At 41.9% G+C, this 22835-nt stretch overlaps 1 protein-coding gene across 2 annotated transcripts; it reads right to left on the reverse strand.

Annotated features, from left to right (window-relative positions):
* Window positions 1–166: 166 nt before the first annotated feature.
* On the reverse strand, window positions 167–6394 carry bcl6aa (BCL6A transcription repressor a). 2 transcript variants are annotated; one of them, XM_080878691.1, is made up of 9 exons: window positions 5821–6260; window positions 4370–4541; window positions 4057–4278; window positions 2998–3948; window positions 2541–2722; window positions 2288–2455; window positions 2073–2203; window positions 1702–1839; window positions 167–1613 (listed from the first exon to the last, which is right to left on the reverse strand). In XM_080878691.1, exons 2-9 carry the CDS (start codon window positions 4528–4530, stop codon window positions 1470–1472), a joined length of 2097 nt encoding a protein of 698 aa, XP_080734817.1. In that variant the 5' UTR covers window positions 4531–4541; window positions 5821–6260; the 3' UTR covers window positions 167–1469. The 2 variants fall into 2 exon arrangements, with proteins under 2 accessions (XP_080734817.1, XP_080734816.1); XM_080878690.1 differs by lacking the exon at window positions 5821–6260 and adding an exon at window positions 6350–6394 and having other exon boundaries at window positions 168–1613.
* Between the last annotated feature and the right edge of the window lie 16441 nt (window positions 6395–22835).

A 22835-nucleotide genomic window follows, 5' to 3' on the forward strand; every position in this document is an offset into this window, starting at 1 on the left:
AACCCTAATAATACATGGATATTTAGAAGAGTTCAAAAGCCAAAAACAAGGTTGAAATCATCTCTTCAATCTCTTTGTTCGAGTCTGTGGCTGTAACCAGAGTGGAAGGTACAATCGTTTGAAATGTTACATGAAAACTGAGTGAAAAAGCCACGGTGAATACTTTCGATTAAGTTTACTGCCACCCTCGCCATCCAATTTCAGCCCAGTGTTTCAGGAACACCAGTCAAATCTGTGCCCGTAGATCGAGGGACATTCCTCATGAACACAAAGTGAAAGAAAATAAAGCGCTCACTCTTGAGTTAATACATAGAAATCCAATACCTTTATTTTACATTCATACATCTATAACGTTGTACAATAATTTTAATGCAGTTAAAAAAAAAAAAAAAAAATCCAATCCGAAAACAAGTCCTGAAGATTTACAATGATGAGTCTGCACGTTCAAAGGTTGGTGACGAGCATTTAAAAATATACACTCACACGCTCACACACAAACAGGGATCTAGGACAAGTGGCGTCCTTGAGTTGTACCTTAACAGAGCTGGGCTGAATGGAGAGGAATTCAGTCACCATAGAGAAAGGCACATTGAATACACAGTGTATCTACAAAAACAAAAAACCTCGACATTTACACGACTTTTACCGTAGGATCTAGAACAATGAGCAAAACTGTAAACCTTCACTTATGAAAAACAAATCAACCAACAGAAGTCACACCTATACGAATACATTTGAAGCAAAATGTTTTTCTTGGTCGTTACAAAGCAGTACCTTGAAATGCATTTCAACACTTAGATTGGCTCTGCCCGCAGAGAGCAATCCTACGGATATAATTACACAATATGTCACAATATTTATGCAGTTGCCCACTTCGTGCACGCCAGAACCCGACACCGGTTAGAGAGTACCTCATGCACATCCTCAGACAGCAGCAGACATCTGATATGTTTTACACCAAATCCAATTATTTATTTTTTAATTCCCCGCTCACGTGAATATGGCAACTTGACAACATGTACGTACATCTACATAAAAATCATGTATAGACAACTCTATACAGCCGCAAATCCCATTATCTTAAAATATATGTACCACCCGTCAAAATTTTCAATACTTTCAGAAAAGTAAGTTCTCTGATATAAAATACTGTTTTTTTCAAAAAAAACTGATTGTTTACATTCCATCCTTCTCAACAAAATAAAGCTTTTTATATACGTACCTTCGAAGCTTAAAAACACTCCCCACATACATATATATTTATATCTATATAGAAACAATAAAGTGACTAAGACGCCATGTGGCTCTACGTTCACATGTAGTGGAAACCCGTTTAGAATGGCATACGCAGCCAATTTACATGTCTAATAAACACAGTGTGGCACTACAATTTTGGATGATTGTACAAGTTGGGGTTCATAAATGCCAAGGTCAAGATTGCCTCCTTTAAGCTGCTTCCTTCATCTGGCTCAGCATGCTTTCGTCAAGTCAGTGGGCAAGTCTACTGTGGACATACGGTACTGGATCTTTGTGTTAGTGATGGCGCCGTGCTTCTGTCGAAGATGCAGCCGTAGCTGGCTCTTGTGGCGGAAGTGCAAGTTGCATTTTTCACACTGAAAAAGAAAGCGCAGCGGCGTTATTTTCACTCGCTTTGGTTGGACTCGACTCAGGAGGTTCCTAACTTTGAAGTATCATTCTTACATGGTAGGGCTTTTCGCCTGTGTGTATGCGGAGGTGGCTCTTCAGCGTCTGCAGGTGACGGAAGCGGGTTCCACAGATCTCGCATGGGTATGGCTTCTCGCCCGTGTGGATCAGCACATGAGCGCGCAGATGAGCAACCTTGAAGAAAAAAAAAAAGTGGGAGTGAAACTTAAATTAAACTTTTCAGACATCGCATGTTTTATATCAGCACGTCTATGGGCACTCCTGTCGAGCTAAATATGATTACAGCTGCCCATAATTACAGCTCATTAGCACGGTTAGCTGATAATACAATAGAGAGGGAAAAATTTTTGTAAGACACTCTTGAGTTTAAAAAAATAAATAAATAAATAATGTAAGGGCATAATTACCTGTACAAAACGAGCTCCACACGTCTCACATTTGTATGGCTTCTCTCCTGAGTGGATGCGAGTGTGAGTCTTGAGGTTAGCTGGTCTGTTGAACTGAGCACCACAGATATTACAGCGATACGGCTTCTCTCCTGAAAACAAGAAGCAGCACTTTAGATTTCAGCAGCCCCTAAAGCCGATGAGTTAGATAAATGAGACTCGTGAATTGCTTTTACCTGTGTGGACAGTCTTGTGGCTGGCCAGGTTGCCCTTGTAGCGGAAAGCAGCCTGGCAGCGGTCGCACTTGTATGGCTTGTCGCTGTGTACTTGAAGCATGTGTTGTTTCAAAGCTTCGTCTTCAGCAAATTTGGAGTCGCATTCGTTACAGAAGAACGTGCCGTTTTCTGTTTAAGAGAAAAATCTGATGTTGACTTGTGCTCCGAAAGCGCTCAGATTCATTTTGGAGGTGAAAAGAAATCTCAAACTCACCACAGCTGGAGTCTGAATATTCTGAATGAAGCTCTGACATTTCCTCTGATAGACGGGACCTGGAGTGGTTGGGACAGACTTCCGAGTGCTGCGGGGACTGGGAGCCACAGGACGAGCATGTGAGGCGGTTCAGGTAGTGTGGAGGGTGGCCATCGCCATTCCTCAGAGACCCCTCAAGCGCACTGCAGACACAAAATCGAAAACTAATCCAGTCAGACATTTCAAATCAGATTCTTCCAACATAAATTTTATTACAAAAATAAAAATCCTACAACTATCCTGCCTGATATTTACAAACACTGAATTTCACTTCATGCCTGTTTTTTCTTATAAGAAAAAGAAATTTTATGTGCTCATAAAGAATCTTAAAATCTGCCCAGTGTGTCATCACCTCAACTATACATTTCCTTGTTTTGTTTAAAGCATGCAGATGTGTACGTGTCAAACAAAAACCCACCTGTTAATGATGTTGTTGAGACGACTAGCCTGGGGTACTGGTAGATCCTCGCTGTTGCTCTTGCTCGTCGTTTGTGGGTCAAGGTTCTCCGAGTCGTTGGGGTGGAGGTAGGGTTGCAGGGCAAGGCGTTGAGGTGAGTGAAGCCCAGGATCCCTTAACCCCACCTTGTCCTCCTTGGCGCTCTGATTCAGCACAATGAACTTGTACTTCTTCCAGTTGCGAGCTTTGGGGTCCTGCGTGCCTTGTGGCGTTTGCGCTCCAGCAGCTTGGGAGAGGCTGGCGTTCTTGCTGCTGCTGGACTCTGTCGGGGAGTTGGGCTGGCAGTCTGATTTGAGGGGGCTCTGCGGGCTGCTCATGAGGCTCTTGCGTCCAGCGGAGATTCCCAGGGGATAGTGCTGATGGATGAGATCTTCCTCGGCCTGAGGAGCGTGCTCTTTGCCCAAGTCTTTCTGGTGCTCAAGGGACAACATGGGAAATGCACGCTTCCTTGTGCTGAAACCGACAGACTGGCTGACCCCCTCGTGGCTCTCTTTCCTCATCTCATCGTCTCTCACTACCTCCCTGGAAGCATAGGTGGTGGAGTGAATGATGCCGGAGGAGTTTGTGCCAATGGCTCTGCTGTAGTCTGCCCTGATGCCGCTGTCATGCGGAGGACAGTGCTTGTGGTGGATGCTGCTCTTTGAGAGGTCAGCAAAAGCATTTTTGGTATCGGCCAGCTTGCAGAGGGGGAAGGGGAATCCTGGCATGGGAAACTGCCCGTAGAGATGGTAGTTGCTGGGGGTGCTGACCCCGCTGAACATGTTTGAACCGTAGTGTCTCCCGTCCCTGAACGGAGCTACACGGCTGTGCAAACTGTCAACAACATCATGGGCTCTGTAAGCATGGACATCCTGAGGTAAAACCAAGGGACTGACCAGAAACTCGTCTCTAGGCAGCTTGACAGTCGGATCACTGTGAAGAGAACGAGGATGCCGTAAACATGGAGGTATTCATAACCATGGATTTATTCTTATCAGCAATTTAAAAAACACAAACAAAACAAAACTGGCTTCCACCCACCTGGATTTGATGAATCTGTGGCAGGTGTCTACAACGTGGTCCATCTGCAAGTAGATAGCTGTATTCATGATAGCCATGATCAGACTCTCCTTTAGTGTGAGACGGGAGGTGTACATAAACTCTAGCAGGATGGCAAAGCCCTCTGGGTCCACCTTTGGGTCCAGACTGATAGCACTAAGGTTGCACTTGTGGGAGTCAGTGAAGATAGTGTAAAACAGCCCACTGCAGCAAACGAAAGGAGCAGACATGCAAAGATCAGTCGCTTGTTCAAAAGAAATAGAACGGCACAAACGCCGATTTTAGTTTCACACACCTGCAAGCCATGAGAACGGTCTTGTGTGCACGAAACTGCTGCCTGTTGACCAGGATAGTGACATCTGTGAGGATATCTCTACTGCGCAGCCGGTTCAGGTTGAGCAGAACATCACTTGCATGGCGCGTGAACTGTATGCAGCTGTCTGCTGCGCAAGCCATTTTGTCAAGTTCTGCAAAAAAAAGGGCAAAAGCATAAAGATTATTCTAATTTTTAAAAAAGAAAGCAAGTTTAAATAAAATATTCGTGTATTTGGCTGCCATGCCACAAAGAGTATGTGTGCTTCAAGTAGATGAACTTGGGCTCAAGTTACTGACGATCCTCCGAAGGCAGCACGCACATCACCAGAAGGCGGCGCCATTTATTAAGTAAACACTGTCTAGACATTTAAATTTCTTCTTTGGAGTCATTTCTCTCCCCCTCACTTTCTCTCTCTGAACCTCTGGTTAACAGCTCAATGCAACAAACTCCTTTGCACACGTGAGCATTTTAAGACCATCCAGACCTCCAGACGATATAAATGTGCACGGTTTAAATACACTCCACAGAAAGAGAAAAGTTCATGTTGGTCATTAAAACTTGTACATTTTTAAGGCAAACACCTGCGCATTACGCATTAATGAGCTGTAAGATGGGCGTTGTGGTCTCAGAGTTGGGGCTCTCCTTCAGCGCATTCGCAGCTGTACAAATAAAAGCGAATTGACTAAGTTATTACTCTAAACTTTTTGTTGGCACACAAATAACCTCCAAATTTTAAATTCATCCGCAAGATGTCCTCACCATGGCACTTTTTTTAAACTCACACCGGTGCAGCTGGGAGGGTAACACAAGTGAGAGTTTGACTTGTTTGCTGTGGTAAAACCGGTGAAGCCCCGCAGCGCTGCGCAGCGCATGTCTTTAAGCGCATTTCTGGGTCAATTACTGCACGAGAGCAAAAAACTAACATTTAATTAACTGAAGGAAGAATCGGCTTCACGAGACGGCAGGGGACTCATAACCGGATATTTACTTCAGTGTAACTAGACACGTCCGAAAATAGAACCAGAACAGAATGCACCTTAAAGCGACTGATGGCCAATCATGAAGTACTTTCTTCAGTACTTCCCCCCCTCCTCCTGTGAAACAGAAAACCTCCGAGGAGTATCACAGCTTTTAAACTTCATTTCAGTGATAGGACGCGTTTGTATTTATTTTTAAATCTAAAAATATCTATAGTTTTATTTTCATTTCTCGGGTCTCTCGTCTCAGACTGCGCGTAAATTACTGCACAACCGAAACTGCGCACGTCTGGGTGAAAAGCTCTCAACTCGGCGTAGTTTGGTTATCATGCAGCGAGCTGTCACAGTGGAAACATGAGAGACAACTTGTAGCCTCTGCCGCGGAAAAAAACCACACACACACACACACACTCAATCGCTCTCTCTCTCACACTCACACACACACACACACACCTTCCAACTCTAATATTTCCGCTCCAGTGTTACGGTAACAGCGGGGCTCGCTGTGCGCAGCTCTTTGCGCTCCATTAGAGCAAATTACGGAGGAAAAAAGAAAAACGCTGAGAACCTGCGGCTGCCACGCTGCCAGCAAAGTTCGTGTGAAAGCGCAGCGAGCCCACTCAAAGTGAATCACCGGGCAAGAGCGATCGCAACCGCCCGGACACCTGATTTCACGCGATCTCCGGGCGGCACACGCTCATCCAGCCCCGCCGTAGCTACAGCCTCCTGATAGGACGGGCTGTCAGCGCGAGCGTCGCGAGCCGGAGCTCAGCGGCGGCCGCCGCTCTCAGCCCCGCCGCCTCACTGCGAGCGCGCGACCGGGCTGAGAGCAGCAGCCGCTCGCGCTGTCACAGCCCGTCAAACAGCCCAACAAGCACACAAAGCACCGGCATACATGTCGAAAACAGCAGCAACAAATAACACATAACAACTTCGCGCCAAATTAAAGCAGAAAAAAATAATATGGAATTTAAAAAATCACCTGGTAGCGCTTTCCTAGAAACTTCTTGCATCACCACTTCTAAGAACCCCAGTTCTAAGAATCAGACGAGCACAATTCTCGGAATTTGAGCCCCGGACCGTACCACTCTCCCGGGGCAGGGGAGAGGGACCTCCCGAACTGCGAGTTAAAACAACCCGTTTCCAGAGCAGATATCCCTCCGATTTTCACGCAAGGCGGCTCTAACGGCGAGAAAACTTAAAAGCAGCGTTTAAATAAGCACAAAAATGTGTATAATATTTTAAAAATTTGAACATTTAGCAGCCACATCCCCCGCCTTTTGGTTCGATCCGCAGTCACAGGACGTCGAGCAGGCGACGTCACCAGTTCCTTAAACCCGGCCCCCGAAATTCTCAGAACTAATTTATATTCCATGACTTAAGCAGCGCATCGTTTGGCTGCCCGTCGTCGCATTTAACACACAGACCGTACATGTACAGCACACAGACAGCCCTCTTAATTAGGCCCATGCGGACAGGCTCGCTCCTCTCTATGTCCACGGTTCTTTTTTCTTTGTGGTTTCCTGCAGGTTTGCTGTGACCACATAGACGGAGAATACATCGAGTCACCACCGGGGTTTGTTGCAAAAGGAAAGCTTCGATAGATTTATTATTCACAAGTACTGTAGGCAGCCTGTTGAGCAGTGTGGATGCCACTTGTTTTGTTTTTGGGGTGTTTTTTTTCTGTCAGTTAATCAGATTTTTCACTAGGTAGGTTGAGAGTTTTTCTTGTGATATTCTCATGCGCGCATAGCGGTTTCTTGCACTGCCTCTGCCTTTTGGTTTTTGCTTTAAAAGCAGGTGAATCTGAGCGGATTGTCGCTAAAACAGCTGCTAGTAATTGAGAGCTTCGGTAAATGAACTTTGAGATTGTGTAGGAAACTTGCAGAAAGCATGAGGTGAGCTGAGGAAGAAGACTGCACAGGAGTGAATGCATTTATATTTTTAATAACGTTTTTTAAATTATGCGAGGAGGTGAGATGTCAGGCTCATAGGTAGTGTGTTTTTGGCGCTATTATAATGTTATAGACGGGGAACTTGTATTCTGTTTCATGCTGCATGTACTTGTCCTGTTTTTCTGATTGGATTACTGGGATTAATTGGGAAGGGGAGGATGCCTGTCAGGTGATGTGCACACTTTAAATGCAAAGTGAAAGATTCCTGGAAAATTAATTAAATGCATTGCTGTGATTTTCTTCCCCCCACTCTACTTTTTTTTTTTTTTTTTAATTTAAGGCATGTGTACTCCCTGTTGCATCATTTCACAGAGTTGGGCAAGAATAAACTCCTCAGCCTACTGGAAGTGTGTTTTACTTGGTGCTTTCCTCTCTGAAACCAGCAGCAGCACTTGGGCGTCTGCGTGAAACTAGAACCAAGTGTGTAGATTTGTTACATCCCTACATCGAGGGTAGAAGGGGTGTGAATTTATGCGCTTATTACTCGCTAATAGTTGGCTTCTGTGTCTCGTTTAGGGGATGCCAATAACTGAAAAGTACTATTCATTTCATGAGTTTGTGGGCTTGCATTTACTGTCAGTGACTCACCCTGGAAACTTTGCTTGTGGTGATTCCAAACCACGGATTCCCCGTCTTTTCTCATCCCGTTCACTCCTTGGCACAGAAGGAGCATTTGCTGAGCTGGAGAATATAACACAAAATAACAGTAATTATTGGAAATATTAGGTCGAATGAATAACAGACTTATGTCTCCTCGAAAGAAGAGACACAAGTCTCCAAGTAATTCACATTTGTGGTTTCTCTTGTGTTTTATGAGATATATAGTGGGTAGCACTGATTAAATATTCAAATAATGCATCTGATCTGCATTTACTGTAAATATTAAAGGGCAAAGAGTGACTGAAGATCCATTTTAGTGGAACATACAGCTGAGTTATGTGGATTTGTATTTAATTTATAAAGCCTTGTAGTCTATCTTACATTTTTGTAATTTAATGCATTTGTATAAAATTCAGAGTTATTTTACATGTTTTTTCTAACTGTCCACAGGTCAAATTTTTCTGAGAGAAAATAGTTTTAAAATATCTGACACCACAGATTGCTTTTTCACAGCCCTTTACCTCTGAATTCAGCGAACAACAAACTGCGTTTCCTTTTCTTTTCCTTCTTTCTTTGTTTTTTTATTAACCCTTTGCATGGCGACACACTCTGTAACCATCATTTCCCCGTGGATTGCCCGAGCATCCACCCATCTGGATCCGGCATCCCACTAAAAACACTCCAGGTGTTCACAAACCATTGGGGAAAGGGGGGGAAAAGTCTCCAAAATAATTAAGACGCGCGCTTTTACAGCAATCTCCGATTCAGCATTGCCAAATAAAGACTATGTTGAGCTCCAAACAAAGAGCAGCGTCAACTTTATTTCAATCCACTTGGGGGATGTTTAAGGCGCTCCAGCACAGTTATGCATAATGCACGGCCATAAACCATCCAGGAGTTCGGAGAGAGATGTGTAATTTACCAAGGCCCCATGCTGTGCCCGGCTATAGAAGGAAGAGATAATTACTGCAAATCCTTGGCAAACTTTTACTCAACCAGTTCCTAGCAAAAATAAATGACCCACTTACAGAGGACAGAGAGACAGTGCTGAGTGGCTGATCAATATGCCCCCGTCTGAACTGATAGAGAGTGTATTATTGCGTTATGAACAGTTTATCGGTTAATCCTTGATCTTCTTTCAGGCTGTACAATTAAACAAGCGTTCGTGACGTCTGGGTCTCGGCTCCTTTGTCTGAGCACCACGCCGTTCAGAGACAATATAAACAGGCTGTGACAGTGATTCAAGTCTGACCGACCGGTAACAGCTGCACATTTAAAAAAAAATCTTGTACACTTCTGACACAATGTGAAACGTCTCTAAGCCGTATCATTGCCTATACTTGGAGCATGATAGGTCATTGAATAGAAATGCCCACTGACAAAAGCCTGAGGCCCGGAGGTTGCCTCACTTTTTTTTTCATAAACTGCACACTTTTGTCTCGTTTCACAGCAAATTTCTGCCAACTTCAGTGTTCATTGTCAGCAAAGATGTGAGTGTGGAGTTTTGTTCTGAGAGGCATGATGCAACCGCACTGTAACACCAAACAGATAATGCTGTTAGCTACAGAGGTCTTTTTAGTTCCTTTCTTTAAAAGAATTTCTTTTTATATTGTTGAGTTTCACTTTTTTAACTCCATGCATCCCAGAAGCATTTTTTTTTTCTTTCTGCATTTGTCCACAACTAAGTTTCTCTTTGTAAAACACAATCACTACTGCAGGTCTGAATTGTGGCACGACTGCAGCGTGGCAGTAAAAAGGGTTTGTTTTCCACATCTTATTGTATGCATTTGTACGTTTTCCTTGATCCTCCGTCTGATGAGGTGATCGTAAACACACCGTACTGCATGCATGATTTACAGCAACATGAGGTGTAATAAATAAATTCACTTCAAAAGACTTCCTGTGCAGGTAACGATGAGCTCACGTTGCTCAGAATCTTGCCTTTTGCTTTTTTAATTAACAGACGAGTCATATTGTGGCGTGAAATCATGTCTGTTTGCAACAATACTGCCGCGTGTGTCTGCACTCACACGCTTGAGTTTGAACGTTGCTTTTTGGTGCCCCTTGACTAGGTTAAACGCACGTGCGCGCGCACACACACACACACACAGGAAGATTACCAGCAGCTCAGAATCACAGAGATAAAGAGCTTGCAGACGTTCACATTTATCTAAAAGGAGAACAATTATTATATGTTCATGACAAAAAGCGATCATGACCATTTTTGCAAATGCATTTTATTCAAAGGGTGATTCCTAAATAGTCATCAGTGTACTTTTTACACTGTTCAACAGAGGTCCTGAAAAGCTTTGAGAAAGATTTTTTTTGTCGTGTTATTTCCAAAACAAAAATATCATTCCACTTGCAAGAAAAGTAAGTTTTGGAGCAAGTTTCTTCAGTGCGCCTATGTGGATAACCTTGAGTTCACTAAGCAAGCTACATGCTAAGGTTATAGTCAGAGCAGAGGCGTGATGGTAGGCCAGAATTCCAATTTAGTCATATCAAAGCATGTAGATTCAGGACTTTCTCAAGGCCAGCTGAGAGGAGCCAGGAATGCAGTCTGCAGAGTCGAACTTGTTGGAATTTTCCACACATACCGAAAACAGTCTCCTGCCAGTGTGCCATCTGCTGGTTGATGGGTCAGTTTCTTCCACGGAACATGAGAATAAATAGTGGAAGCATGCGGCAATCTCTACCATCTTCACTTATCTTCACAATCTGAGGGCTTGCATTTTTTTTCACACGCCCAGGGCTGCAAAGCGTTCGAGTTCCATGTGCACATGAGGAGTTGTTAAATTTGGAAACAACTTTTGCAGACATTACATTTCAAAGCCTTGTTATGCATCTCCATGTGGATTCAGTTTTGTATTTTAATAGAGGTATCCGCATTCTGACAGGCAGCTTTAGCACAAGGATTCAAATGGTAAACAAGTGGGTCTTATTTCTTTGCACCACCCTCTGTAATGATCCAATAAGAACCATCTCTCTGAATCGACCCCCCTTTCCTGCTCTACTGTCACAACACCTATTAGTTAGCATCAAGCTGTAGATCTTGGTATGCTGGAAGTGCACTGGAAATTTTTCAAGGCTCCTTTCTCGTATCGCAGCATTTTTGTTTTGTCTGTGTGTTCTGGCATGTGCACTGGATTTATAACCACTGTAATCCCAAACAGATAGATAAAAAAGATCAGCTTTTTGAATGCAAACTGACCTAAACACTGACAAAATGAACAGAAGATCTTCCTGTTAAATACTGACACAACATTTGGCTGCTTCTAAGATGTTATCTACTCCATTTTAGGCTTTCTGTTATTTTAATGTTCCCACTATAACCTCAATAAGCAGCTTCTTACTAGAGAAAAAACTATTTGCTGTGCCATGCAATATTGTCAGGTTTTGATCACATTATACTATTATTTTAATGGGCCTGTTATATTTTCAATTGAGTCTTACTGTAAGAAAATTACAGCTTTTCTACTCCCTAGAATATGAATCCTGTGGTATCATAATCTGTCATTTCTATATTTCTATTATTATCTCAAAAAACGTTTTCTTTCAATAAAACAACGACAGTAATTTGCTGTGTAAAAATGCAAGCTTTAAAGTGCTGCTAGTTGTTGAGTTGCTGTTAAACTCATTTCAATGTTCCAATAAAATTGCTGTAATTTCTTACTGTAAAGTATGGTTATTTATTATGTACAGTATAATAACATCAGTTGTTTGGTTGTCATTATACAATTATTTTAATGCTTATTTAAGGTATGGTAATTTGCTGTATATAACAGAAGCGTTACAATGTAATAGTGTTAGTTATTTGGTTGTTTTTCTTTTGTTCCTGTTCTGATCTTAATAAACTGTTTTTATTTGAACACCTTTTTGGTAATCTGCTGTATAGAATATAAGTTTTACAGTTAGTCGAGCTCATGCGAGTCTCACCAGAGAAGAAATGCTGAATTGTAACATAAAAATCTGCACATGCACATAGGTTAATGTTTTCCCCTCAAAGGCATCAAAATGCACAGAATTCCACTGTTTTACATCAATTTAGTTAATTCCACATTAAAATTTAATGTTGCATGGATGAAAAGTAACTTAAGTTTATCTGATTGGGATGCGGTGGGTAGGGAAGCACTGCTGTGCTGCATCTCTGGAAAACACCTGCTTCTGCAGTTCAGCATATTAATTTCACACTGTGATTGGACATAATTGAGACATTGTTCAGCTCTTTGGTGACACAGTGAGAAAACACAAACACGCTGTCTCAGCTAATGGCAACCAGTGATTTTAGTGTCTCGTGTTAAAAGCGATGCACTGTAAACAGACCTTTGTGAAAATGCCGAGTGCACAGGTTCAGAACGATTAATTCCAACCTTGCTGTTCTCACTGTTTAGGCAACAGAGGTAATATTTGGAGTGTATTTCCACTGTGCTGATGGAATCTTCCCCTGTCAACAGGTTTGCGGGGATGTAAACGGTCCGGGCTCAAAGCTGCTAAACCAGTTTGAATTCTTGTGAATGTTCTGAATGTTCACTCCCACTGCACAGCGACGCTAAAGCGTTTGTCAAGTAAAAGTAAAACTGAAGGGGAACACTCAGTGGGAGCACTGCTGCAAACATGAGTTTGTAGAAATTCACTCCACACAGATGCAGTCGCAGCAGTGTGTTTTGTTAGCGGGGACTGAGCTCTCACGTCGCCCCCCACTCCTCCCCCATTTAACTGTTGCAGCTCTGCCTTTGCTGGTTTTTCCTCTCTCTTGCCCTCACACTCCATCATGCTGCGGCCCAATTTTGATTTCCACCATATCAAATTCTCACATGTTGCACTGCTTCCACTGCCAGGTCAAAGTAGCCGCCTGTATCCAGTGCCAACTGCTGATACTGGTCTACAGGGCTGGCTAAACAGGAATTACACACACCTAGCTCTAGGCCACAGTTCAACAAGAGCTACGTACAAAGCAGCAACAGTGCACTCAACACATCCAGCACTTCAGCTCCTTGTCTCTGCTGCTTCTGTGCTAGAAAACTCCTAAAATATGAATGCAGTCCTGGGTAAAATTCTTGTTAGACTAATATACATTTTTAACTACCTCAAATCCAGATATGGGAAGTCACTGCGGTTGCAAATATAAAACGCCTTTCATTATAAACACAGGAGCTTTGACATTAGCCCTCATGTTTTGGTCGAGAGTCCACATCTGCATTCATTGTTGCCAGCCTGTATTTGTATACAGTTATATTTTTATATCAGCTTTTATGTGCTATCCTCCAGTCGAAGCAGTAAATGGATTTAAATCCAATGTGGAAACGTGGGATGAAAGCAATCCCACCAAGCCCCAGAAATCAGAAAACTCTGGGTGCTGACGTGGATTCAAGTGGAAGATAATTCCAGCATTTAATGTAAATAAAATATCAAGGAAAATATCATGCATAATTTATTAATGCACATTTACATTTCAAATGTTAATATGCAGATAAAGAAAGTGCCATGACTCTCTTTTTTTCCAGGCAAAGCTTAAAAACGTATGTGCAAGTTTTCTCAAAATGTGTTTCATTTTCTCACAACACTGACTGCCTCATCAGCACCCACACCCAGTTAATATATAAAACTAGACAGCTCTTTGTTCTGAATGATTAAAAAATAAAAAAAAAATAAAAACTCCCACAGATTATTTTTGCTGGGAAAAAAAAATCTGCTCCTATAAGCGTCACACCTCATTAACCATTTGATCGAGTTCAAAATAAAGGCTCTCTTTTTTTGGCAGTGAATGCATTTTTGATTCAAAGTTAGTAACACTAACATATACTGCATCCCTTTGTGCCTTCATTAAAAGCATCTCCACAGCCCAGGAAATGCCAGGTGGAAGTTCATATTGTGACAGATCCTGCGCTCGACACATTCTTATAATTGTTATCTGCTCTACATCACACAGTTACCTTTGATATCTGCTGCACTGTCAGAGATGCTGTGCTCTGCATGCACGGGACCACAAACAGTTCTTAGTACACATCACCACATAACAGAAAATTAAATTTTCCAACCAAAGTGTGGATTGCACCGAGCACTAACGTTCTTTTAACTGTAAAACAAAACATTACACCCAAGAGTTTAGCTTTTGCAGAACATAGATTTATCTAAACCACTCACCTTTGTTTTGTTCTGTGTCCTTTGTGCACTCACGAGAAGATTTTTGGAGTCTACACTTGGCATGAAAATCAAAAGTGAATCAAAAAGGTCCCTGAAATTGTTCATATCGCATCTTTGCTTGCGCTAAATGTCTATTTTACATGTTTTTACATATTGCAGATAAAAGCTGTGAGGGCATTATTTATTGGAGTCTGTACTTCCATTTGCTTATCAGATGTCAGTTGTTTTATCATGACCTGCACTCACTGTATGTCCTTTTTTGTTACTTTGCATGGTTGTTCATATTGTGGCTGCGCAGACAATTCAGCAGTATATTGATTTGATCTCAGAGATTAACTGACTGACATGAAAGATATATGGAAATTTATCAATACAGGTGTTAGCAAACAGTTTCTGGCCTTCCTGTCAAAGTGTTTGGCTGTCTGCCATCCTGCTGAGGTATGATGTTCTTACTTTGACTTATGAATGATGAATAAAAGGGAAATAGTTTCAATCAGGTTAGCTCGTCCTACCTCAGAAGCCAAATTAAATACAATTAGAAGATCCAACAAAGGAATTTAGTTTATAATGATAACTTAGCAAAATGCTAAAATGCTATTTCATATGCTTGTAATGTTATTTCTTAACCTGTTGGAATATCTTTGTCTCTTGTACGATGGACAAAAGTAAATTAGCATTCAACAGATTCAGAAATTTCAAATACATTTCAATTAATTAAAAGTTTGCTGATAATTTCTTCCCAGCAAAGCTACAATCATCATTCATTAACCAGCAGCAGCACCCAGTTTTTTCTATTTTTTACTCACCTTTTTTCTGCTGGAAGGAGTGAGGCATGATGGGATGTGTAGTGGGAATCAGGTGGCAGCGCTGATTTTTGAACTGCACGCTCAGTTAAGGAACCGGAAGCGCCTCTGCTGTAGCTTGAAGAATTGTTTTCACCAGAGTTTTATTTGTCTGGCAAGTAGCTGGATGATCCGGGATGCTGAGGCAGACCGGTACCAAAGCCTCGCTCCTGAGTCGCAAGCAGCCAAAGCTTGAAGGGACGAAGCTGGAAAAGGGCACCGAAGCGGTGAGTTGTCGGTGATGGAGAAGCTCTGGCGAAGCCTCGTGTCTGTCGTTGTGGAGCAGGATGGGAACGCTTCTGGAAAGGCAGGCACGGCAGCGGGGCTGAAGTGAGTCAAATCCACTGAGCACGCTTCACGTTAGTGAAATGGTCCACAGGGCATCTCTGTGGCTCTCTGAGCTGATAGGCTGCCTGCACTCTAGCGTTCATTGATTGTAGCACTCACAGTCGCTCCACTTTTCCACGAATGCTAAAACCGTGGGGCAGGCTCAGTTTTGAAAAAAAAAAAAAAAAAGAGAGAGAGATTAACAGCCTGTAAAATAATCCCAGTTTTCTATATATATTTCATTTGAATGAAGAGTCTTAAATCCCATTAAGCCATAGCAGCACAAACCATAGACTAGCAGTGCCTTTAACATGGAGGAACTCGGGCCATCTGCCAGATCAGTTTTTCATATAGGGCAATGACACATTGTTTTATAAACAGAGCTTTTATACAACAGACATTTCAGTGTCCCGAGCATTAATCTACCTAAGCTTATCTCAATCCATGGAACTAGATATTGCTCTTTATAACTTGTCTACTGGAGGGGGTGTTATTACATCACACCAGCTGTCACTCCAACACGGCACGCCCAACAGGAAGGTCAGCAATGTTTCAGCAGGAGACAAAATTAGGGAGCAACGCCCTGACAGGAGTAAAAAAAACCCTGATATTCATCCTAAACTGTTTGTTTGTTTGTTTGTTTGCTTTTTGTCATAAGGTACTAGCAACTAATATATCTGCATCTCATTAAAATGTAATCATTTGATGGCAAAAGCACAACACAACTGGTGCTTGATGAGGTACTTGTGAGCATGAAATCCATACTGTTAAAAGCATTTTGCCAAATGCATGTGCATCAGTTCTAATCGTACTTGACACCTGATGTTGAACTCAGATTAAATGAATACACATGCTGTCTGTGCAGATAAGCTCACCTCACCGGGTAAGAACTCCCAAAGCTCTTACCATTACCAGCATTACATGCTGCACAGCTTTACTATGTCAGCTGCAGGCAGTGTGTTGGATAGAAATGCTATCATCTTTATGGAAAGGCGTCACGTGGCTACATCAGAATGTGCACTTCTATGAGCAGAAGAAACTAAATATCAGAGAAAAAGCAAAAGATATACTGTATTGGGCGTTTGACAGATCTATCCACGTTCAGTACGTTCATCGCAGCCACGGGATAATCCACTGGATGAGTGGACTAATATTCAGCCAATCCTGCTAAAGCCAAATTAGTCCAACACATTTCCATCATATTTCAGAATAAAGCAGCCCTAACAATCTGAGCTCTTGGGATACTGATGGCAAATGACCGGTGAGCCCTGCAGATCCCTGTGATCCAGGGATAAACTTCCCATGAAGAAGCCTAAGCCTCTTAAGTGATACACAAATGAAAGCCAACAACAGGTCACACCGACTCAGAGGAAAACTTTGATTACTGTACTGTCCTCTTCCTGTCACTGGCAGCCCCAGTGAGGCGGAGAGAACCTGGGCAGCATCGAAGGAACAAAACAATAAAACAACATCAAGACTAACTAAGGTCCAAGCGGTCACCCCCCCTCTTCTTCCACCCTGAGGCTTATAAGAGGATGGCTTCTGTTGAGCAGTGTATGAGTGACCTTAATCATAGGGGATATTTGGGTTTTATTTGGCAGCGATGTAACGCACGCGGTCATCACTGCGTTCGACTGGCAGGCATAAAAAATGAGAGGGGGGCAAGGTCGGTTTGCAAAGTGTAATCCATATCATCCCGTTACAGAGGCTGCACATGCCGGTCGCCCCGGGCCAAACAGCATCAAACACATTTTGATGCTGATAATGATGTCGGATTATGCTGTCATCTGATGTAATTTCGGCCTGCATCAAATTAACAAAAGAGGGATCAACCGAATTCTTTAAAAGAGGCCTTTTTAAGTTGTTGTTGCAACCTTCTAGATGCAAACTTGAATTCATTTCATGTTTATTTTTATCCAGGCAAACTTATACATAACATATTTCTAGCTTGGCCTTTCCCTTGGAAATATAAGATCATCCTCGCCCGCCACAGCATGCCTCGCAGTGATTCTTATCAAGACTTTATATGAAATATTTTGACCCTGCTCTGTCTGGAGAAAAAATTTACACCTGCTTTATTTTCCAAAAAACCCCCAATTTAATTAAAACCCTTAGTACTCCGAGAAGAGCAGCTTGAATTTGTAGATAATTACCAAGCCTATCTATCAAGTGTGTCACTGTCATATTAATCATTTTTAACACTTAAAGATCTGAAATGTCTGATCTCCCATAAACGGTCCCCAGCATTGCACCGGTGCAGTTTCCTGGAGCTGTTTCAGGATGTTTGTGTTTCAGATAACCTTTCTAAAGGGAGTCGACTGCAGGTAATTATCACGTAAGCAAAGGAAAATACCTGCTTGTCATTTTCTCTTACCTGCTATCACGTTTTTCACATCTGAAATCTAGCTCCACTAGCAAGCAGCCTTTGTTGTGCCGACATGGAGCTTCCATCGCATCATGGCTGTCGCTATCAGCTGTAATAAAGGTCACAAGAGCCAAATATAGTGCTTTGCATTAGCTGGCATTTATGGAGTGAAGAGAAAATACAGTGAATGACCCACGCAACGTGTGACAGGTGATCTGAAGTGACAGTCTGGGATTGTCTTTCTTCATGTAAACACACTTAAAAACAGATGTAACCACACTGTGATCTTCAGTATCAGGGATACAATTTGAGGGATTACCCCTCAATAGCCAAGACTGAGGTATAATTTGTTAGCAGAAACCGAGCCTCATCCCACAGGAAACATATTAAAGTCATCTGGATAGCTGCTGTATTTATTTTGGGCATTTTCAGTTCAAACTGAAAATCATAATAATAGTTTTAAAGCCAACAAGGAAAAGCTCCTTATGTCCTTCCACCTCAGCTACTCTGCAGTTGAATTGCAGCCCATAGGTAAAGTGTGGAACATCTATGATGTGGATCATTATTGTGGTTTGGGCGGGAAGGGGGTCATACATGTGTGTTTTCTGAAGGAAATCCCTTTTTGATTTGTCAAAATCGCTAAATCTAAAAAGTGACCACAATAGTAAAAAGTAACATGGCCACAACTGTTATTCCAGAAACAAACTTGAAGAAGACACAACTGTAATGTTACCTTGTTACATTAGTATTATTCTAATTTGTGTAGGGGTTTTTTGAAGCTCAAAGTGACCATATTTTTTTTAAAAATAAGCTAGCGCTAACTAGCTAGCATCATTAGCAAGCTGCATTCCTGAACTTTACAGGTGCATTGCACAGACACTGATGCTACAAACTAACAGACTGATGAAACAGTAGAATTTCACTCACCAAAACTGAAGCACAAATCTCTTACAGGGTCTGTGCCACACAGCAGCCATATAATTTAGCACATAACTGAATAAAAATGCTTCACAAGGCTAAAAGACCAGAAGGCCAAATTTCAGGTTCATTGCTGTTTTTGTTTGGAATCAGAAAGCATAAAACGGACCTTATAAAGTCAAGCCTTTTATGCTAATTGCTATTGTTTAACTGAAATACTGTGCTGCTGATTAGTTTGAATACTTGGTTCATCCTTGTGTGATAGCCAGGCGTTACTGGGCCAGTGGGGGAACCCTTGGATCTGTTGCTGCTGCGCAGCAGGGGAAACTGAATCGCCACAAAATAATTTCTAAAATGTATTTTTTGCTGTGAACTGCAGTGGACCTATTTTCTTTGTGCACAGAAGAGCTGGGTTGCTGATGCTGCTGCACTAACGGTTTGCTGCTCTCTGTGGATTTAACCCGCTGCATTTTTCAATATATGTACAGCTGTTACATGACCTATCATGGCTGCTGTCCAACCCCTATACTATAAATGTGGAATAAGACCAGTGATACTAAAGAGCATCATCAGATTAATTCAAACTGCTGCCCCTGACCTTGCTTACCATGGACATCACAGCTTAGCCTACTCATACTGCACTCTTTTAACTGTCCAGGACTCTCAAATGGCCAAAATGATTAACATTTAACATATTATAAAATAAATTTCACAATCTAATTAACCAGGTAACACCAACACTTTATTATCTACATATTCATTACCTGATTTTATTTATTTATCAAATTCAAGCCAATCAGATGCCAACGCCAGCTCTTTCTGGCCATCTTAATCTTTTTAAACTTAACATTTTAAGTACTTAAATTTTTTTTACATGTTTTTCAAACTGCCTCTAGAAAATTATGTCACGCTGTCAGTTTCTGTTTCTCACAAATTTTATTTTTTTGTCTTTTATCCTCCATGATTTTCTATCCTATCAGCTTTTCTATTCTTTTACTGTAGACAAACAGCGTATGAATGATTAATGAGACTGTTGCAGTGAGGAAAATGTGAAGCTTTGCAGGGTTTCTGAGTGAACACAATGAACAAACAGTGACGTGTTGTAAGAATACTTTGGTGTATTGAATCCAGCTTTGTCCTGCTTTTGAGGTAAGTGATTACGATCTTTAAGCAGGCCTGAATGTTAACTTCACCTATCCTATTGTTGTTTAGTTTGGATGTTCTGTTGTTTTTACACAATGCCCTCAGATTTTAGGAATCTCCCAGTTACATTCCTACATGTTTGGAGTTTCACAGCACAAAAACAACAGCATTGTTTGTGGGCCGAACATGCTGGATCATCGTTATTACATCTGAGACAATAAGGCATTCCAATCTTTGCAAACTGAGCAGCAAAACAAACCTCCAGCTGCTGAATTCAAAAACTTGGAGCTGCACAGGATGAGCGTATTGGGAGTTGTTTTTGGAACAAGCAGTCGTCTCACTCGTCCGGCCTGTGCGACTTTCTCCTCTGTTTGCTTTTCTTTTCTCTGTATTTAGATGTTCATTATACACACATGACACCTCTGCACCTGACAGCCTCCAAACATGCTGGCATGTTGGATGTTGTAACTTTATGCAAAAACAAAAGACTCATTCTTCCTCTTGCAAATTAAAAGCTGTTCATTGGCAAAAAGAAGAAAAAAGTTTCTCTTGTTCAGTCAAGTGCACGATAATTTTGCTGCTACAGACTTTTTTGTGTGGCACAACTGATTATTTGTGGTGGCAAGCACTTGCTAACTGTCATCACAGATGCAGAATTTCGATACTGTTCAACCTTGCTCCGGCCGTCGTCCTTCTGTGATCAAGCAAGAAACTTGCTTTAAAGCCAAATGCCCTCTATGTACAGAGCAAAAACAGATTAAACACCCCTGCAAATATATCTGATTTTTCTGCCAGAAACAGTCCCGACCACCACCTCCACTTCCTACACTTGTAAATATTTTACGGTTTGGCACGAGTCGCTGCAATAGAAAATCTTTTATATCAACAGTAAGATTGCTCCTTTGTGTGCATGCGTATGTTCGTTTATATCTTTGGTTTTTAAAAATCAGTTTTATAATTGTGTTTCACATTGTTACTGACACCATGCTGTAAAAAAAAAATAGGTTTTTGGTTGATAATATCAGCCAGGCATTGTGCTTAACTGCTCTGCTGTGGGTGAGACGCTTAATTGTTTTCACTGGGGTGGGGTGGGGGGGAGAAGCCATGTTAAATGGTAAAAATCTCAAAAAAGATGATTTCGGGATACGACGACAAAATCCGGCTGCTTTAAACGCATTTCAAAGGTGCAGCGTGAGGCTCACAAGTATGCATCATTTATGCTAAAACCTTTGCTGTAGGCAGAGATTTCTCTGTCTGCAATTTTAATACATATTTACATGCTAAAACATAAGAATTAGAATTCATTAGTGTAATCTGAGGTCTGGATCTAGATCGGGAGTTGTTTGATTAGTAGCTTTGGGACATTGTTTTTGTAGTGAGTGTGCCTGTCTCCTACTTTTGTTTTTCCTTATTTGGCATGACTCTGTAATATGGTTGTGCATGAGGACTAATCTCTGCTATCTGAGCTCTAATTAACAGAGCGTGCATAGTTCCCAGACACATTTGTTGTTTTTGTTTCCTTTCTCCAAAGATCTCAGTGCTGTTTTTGTGCACATGCACTCCCTGCCTTCTGATAATGACTGCAGTCGGGAACCAAATGACATTATGTACAAAAACATCACTCCACTCGTGTTGGTTTCACTTGCCAGGATGTAACCTGCATGACCTCATCGTCAGCCTCTAATTCCTGAAAACGGAGCCTTTATGAAACTAGGGGTGCAGTATTTAGATGACAGTTGGTTTCTTGTTTTCTTATTCAGCACGCAGGCACTAAATAGATCCTTTCACTCACACTTTTTTGAGGAAGTACACGTCGCCCGTGCAGCAGCTGCCTTCGGTATAATGTTTGAGTTTCACCTACTTCAGAGGAAGTGGTGTGGGGGAGAAGACGGTGTTACAACCAGCAGATAAAACAGGATATCCGATGCTGGAACAATTGAAACGCTAAAACTCGACACGAGATTGTTTTCCCTGTTTGTTGTAATTCTTGTCTCTAGTTAAAATGAGTAAAACAGGACCAAGTTGGATCAAAAACTCCAGTCTGATGTGTCTGCTGTGCTGGACTCTGCCTGTGAGCGCGTTTCTTCCCGTATGTTGTGGATAAAATTGAAGCCCATCATGTCTGTGACATGTGTAGCCCCAGTCCCTAAGTGCCAAACATCAAAGAACCCCTGATTTCCTCTAACCAAGCATGTTAATTGGGGTTTGATTGATAACTTGAGTTCACAGGCGATGGCAATGTGTCATCTAAACTGTTCCAGGGTGTCTTTGTGAAATCAGCTTTAAGAGTGGAAGAAGAATTACTGGCGGGCCCATTAAAAAATTGCCAGTGTACACACTTGCAAATAAGCTGTCACACATTACAAATGAGATTACCTTTTGCAGTTTCCCCTGGAAGTTTGAGATGAGTGGATGCACGGGTGAGACACTAAAATAGCTCAAATCGCTTGGTTTTTATCAGCGTGCTCGATCTGCAACCGCTGTTTATGCTTTCTTCATGCACGCTGAAAAAAGTATACTCACAGCTTGGAGCACAATGTAATCAGTCGCAGTGAAGTAAGAATTATGGGTGGAAAGATAGAGCTCAGAGTGAATGATTCCATTTTGCATTTGGCTTCCACAAAGATTTCTTTTAAATGTTTTCATTACCCCTCCTCGTTGAAATGAATCACCCCATCAGACTTACTTTTAACAGAGATAAGACAAACTATCTGAACGCGCTGGCATGTGCAAACACGACAGATACACAGCGTCAATATTATGCTCGACAACAGTGCGAAACAGCTCTGAGAACAGAGTCAGGTGAAAAGCAGTTATTGTATTTGCATGCAATCACGAGCATGCAAACTAATTGTGTAGTTTGCATGGCAGAGCTCACTGAGGTCAGACAAAGCTCACATGAAGCGAAGCCTTTGTTGGACGCCTGGTGGCGGCTGGCTCGTGTTGGACATCAGAGGCGGCGGCGGTTCATTTCAGTGAAGCTGAGGATAACGAGTGCTCGGCCATTATGAACTACACAATGCTGGAGTAATATTCAAATAATAGTATTTAATAGAATAGTTTAAAAAAAATGTGGCATGCCATTAGTGACAAAATATCAGTTGGAAGCCTTTTTCGTGGCAGAACGAGAGGACTGGTGCTAATTAAATAATTACATAGGCCCTTATGTGGATC

The sequence above is a fragment of the Rhamphochromis sp. 'chilingali' genome (assembly GCF_963969265.1).
Source record: "Rhamphochromis sp. 'chilingali' genome assembly, chromosome: 3".
Classification (NCBI taxonomy): domain Eukaryota; kingdom Metazoa; phylum Chordata; class Actinopteri; order Cichliformes; family Cichlidae; genus Rhamphochromis; species Rhamphochromis sp. 'chilingali'.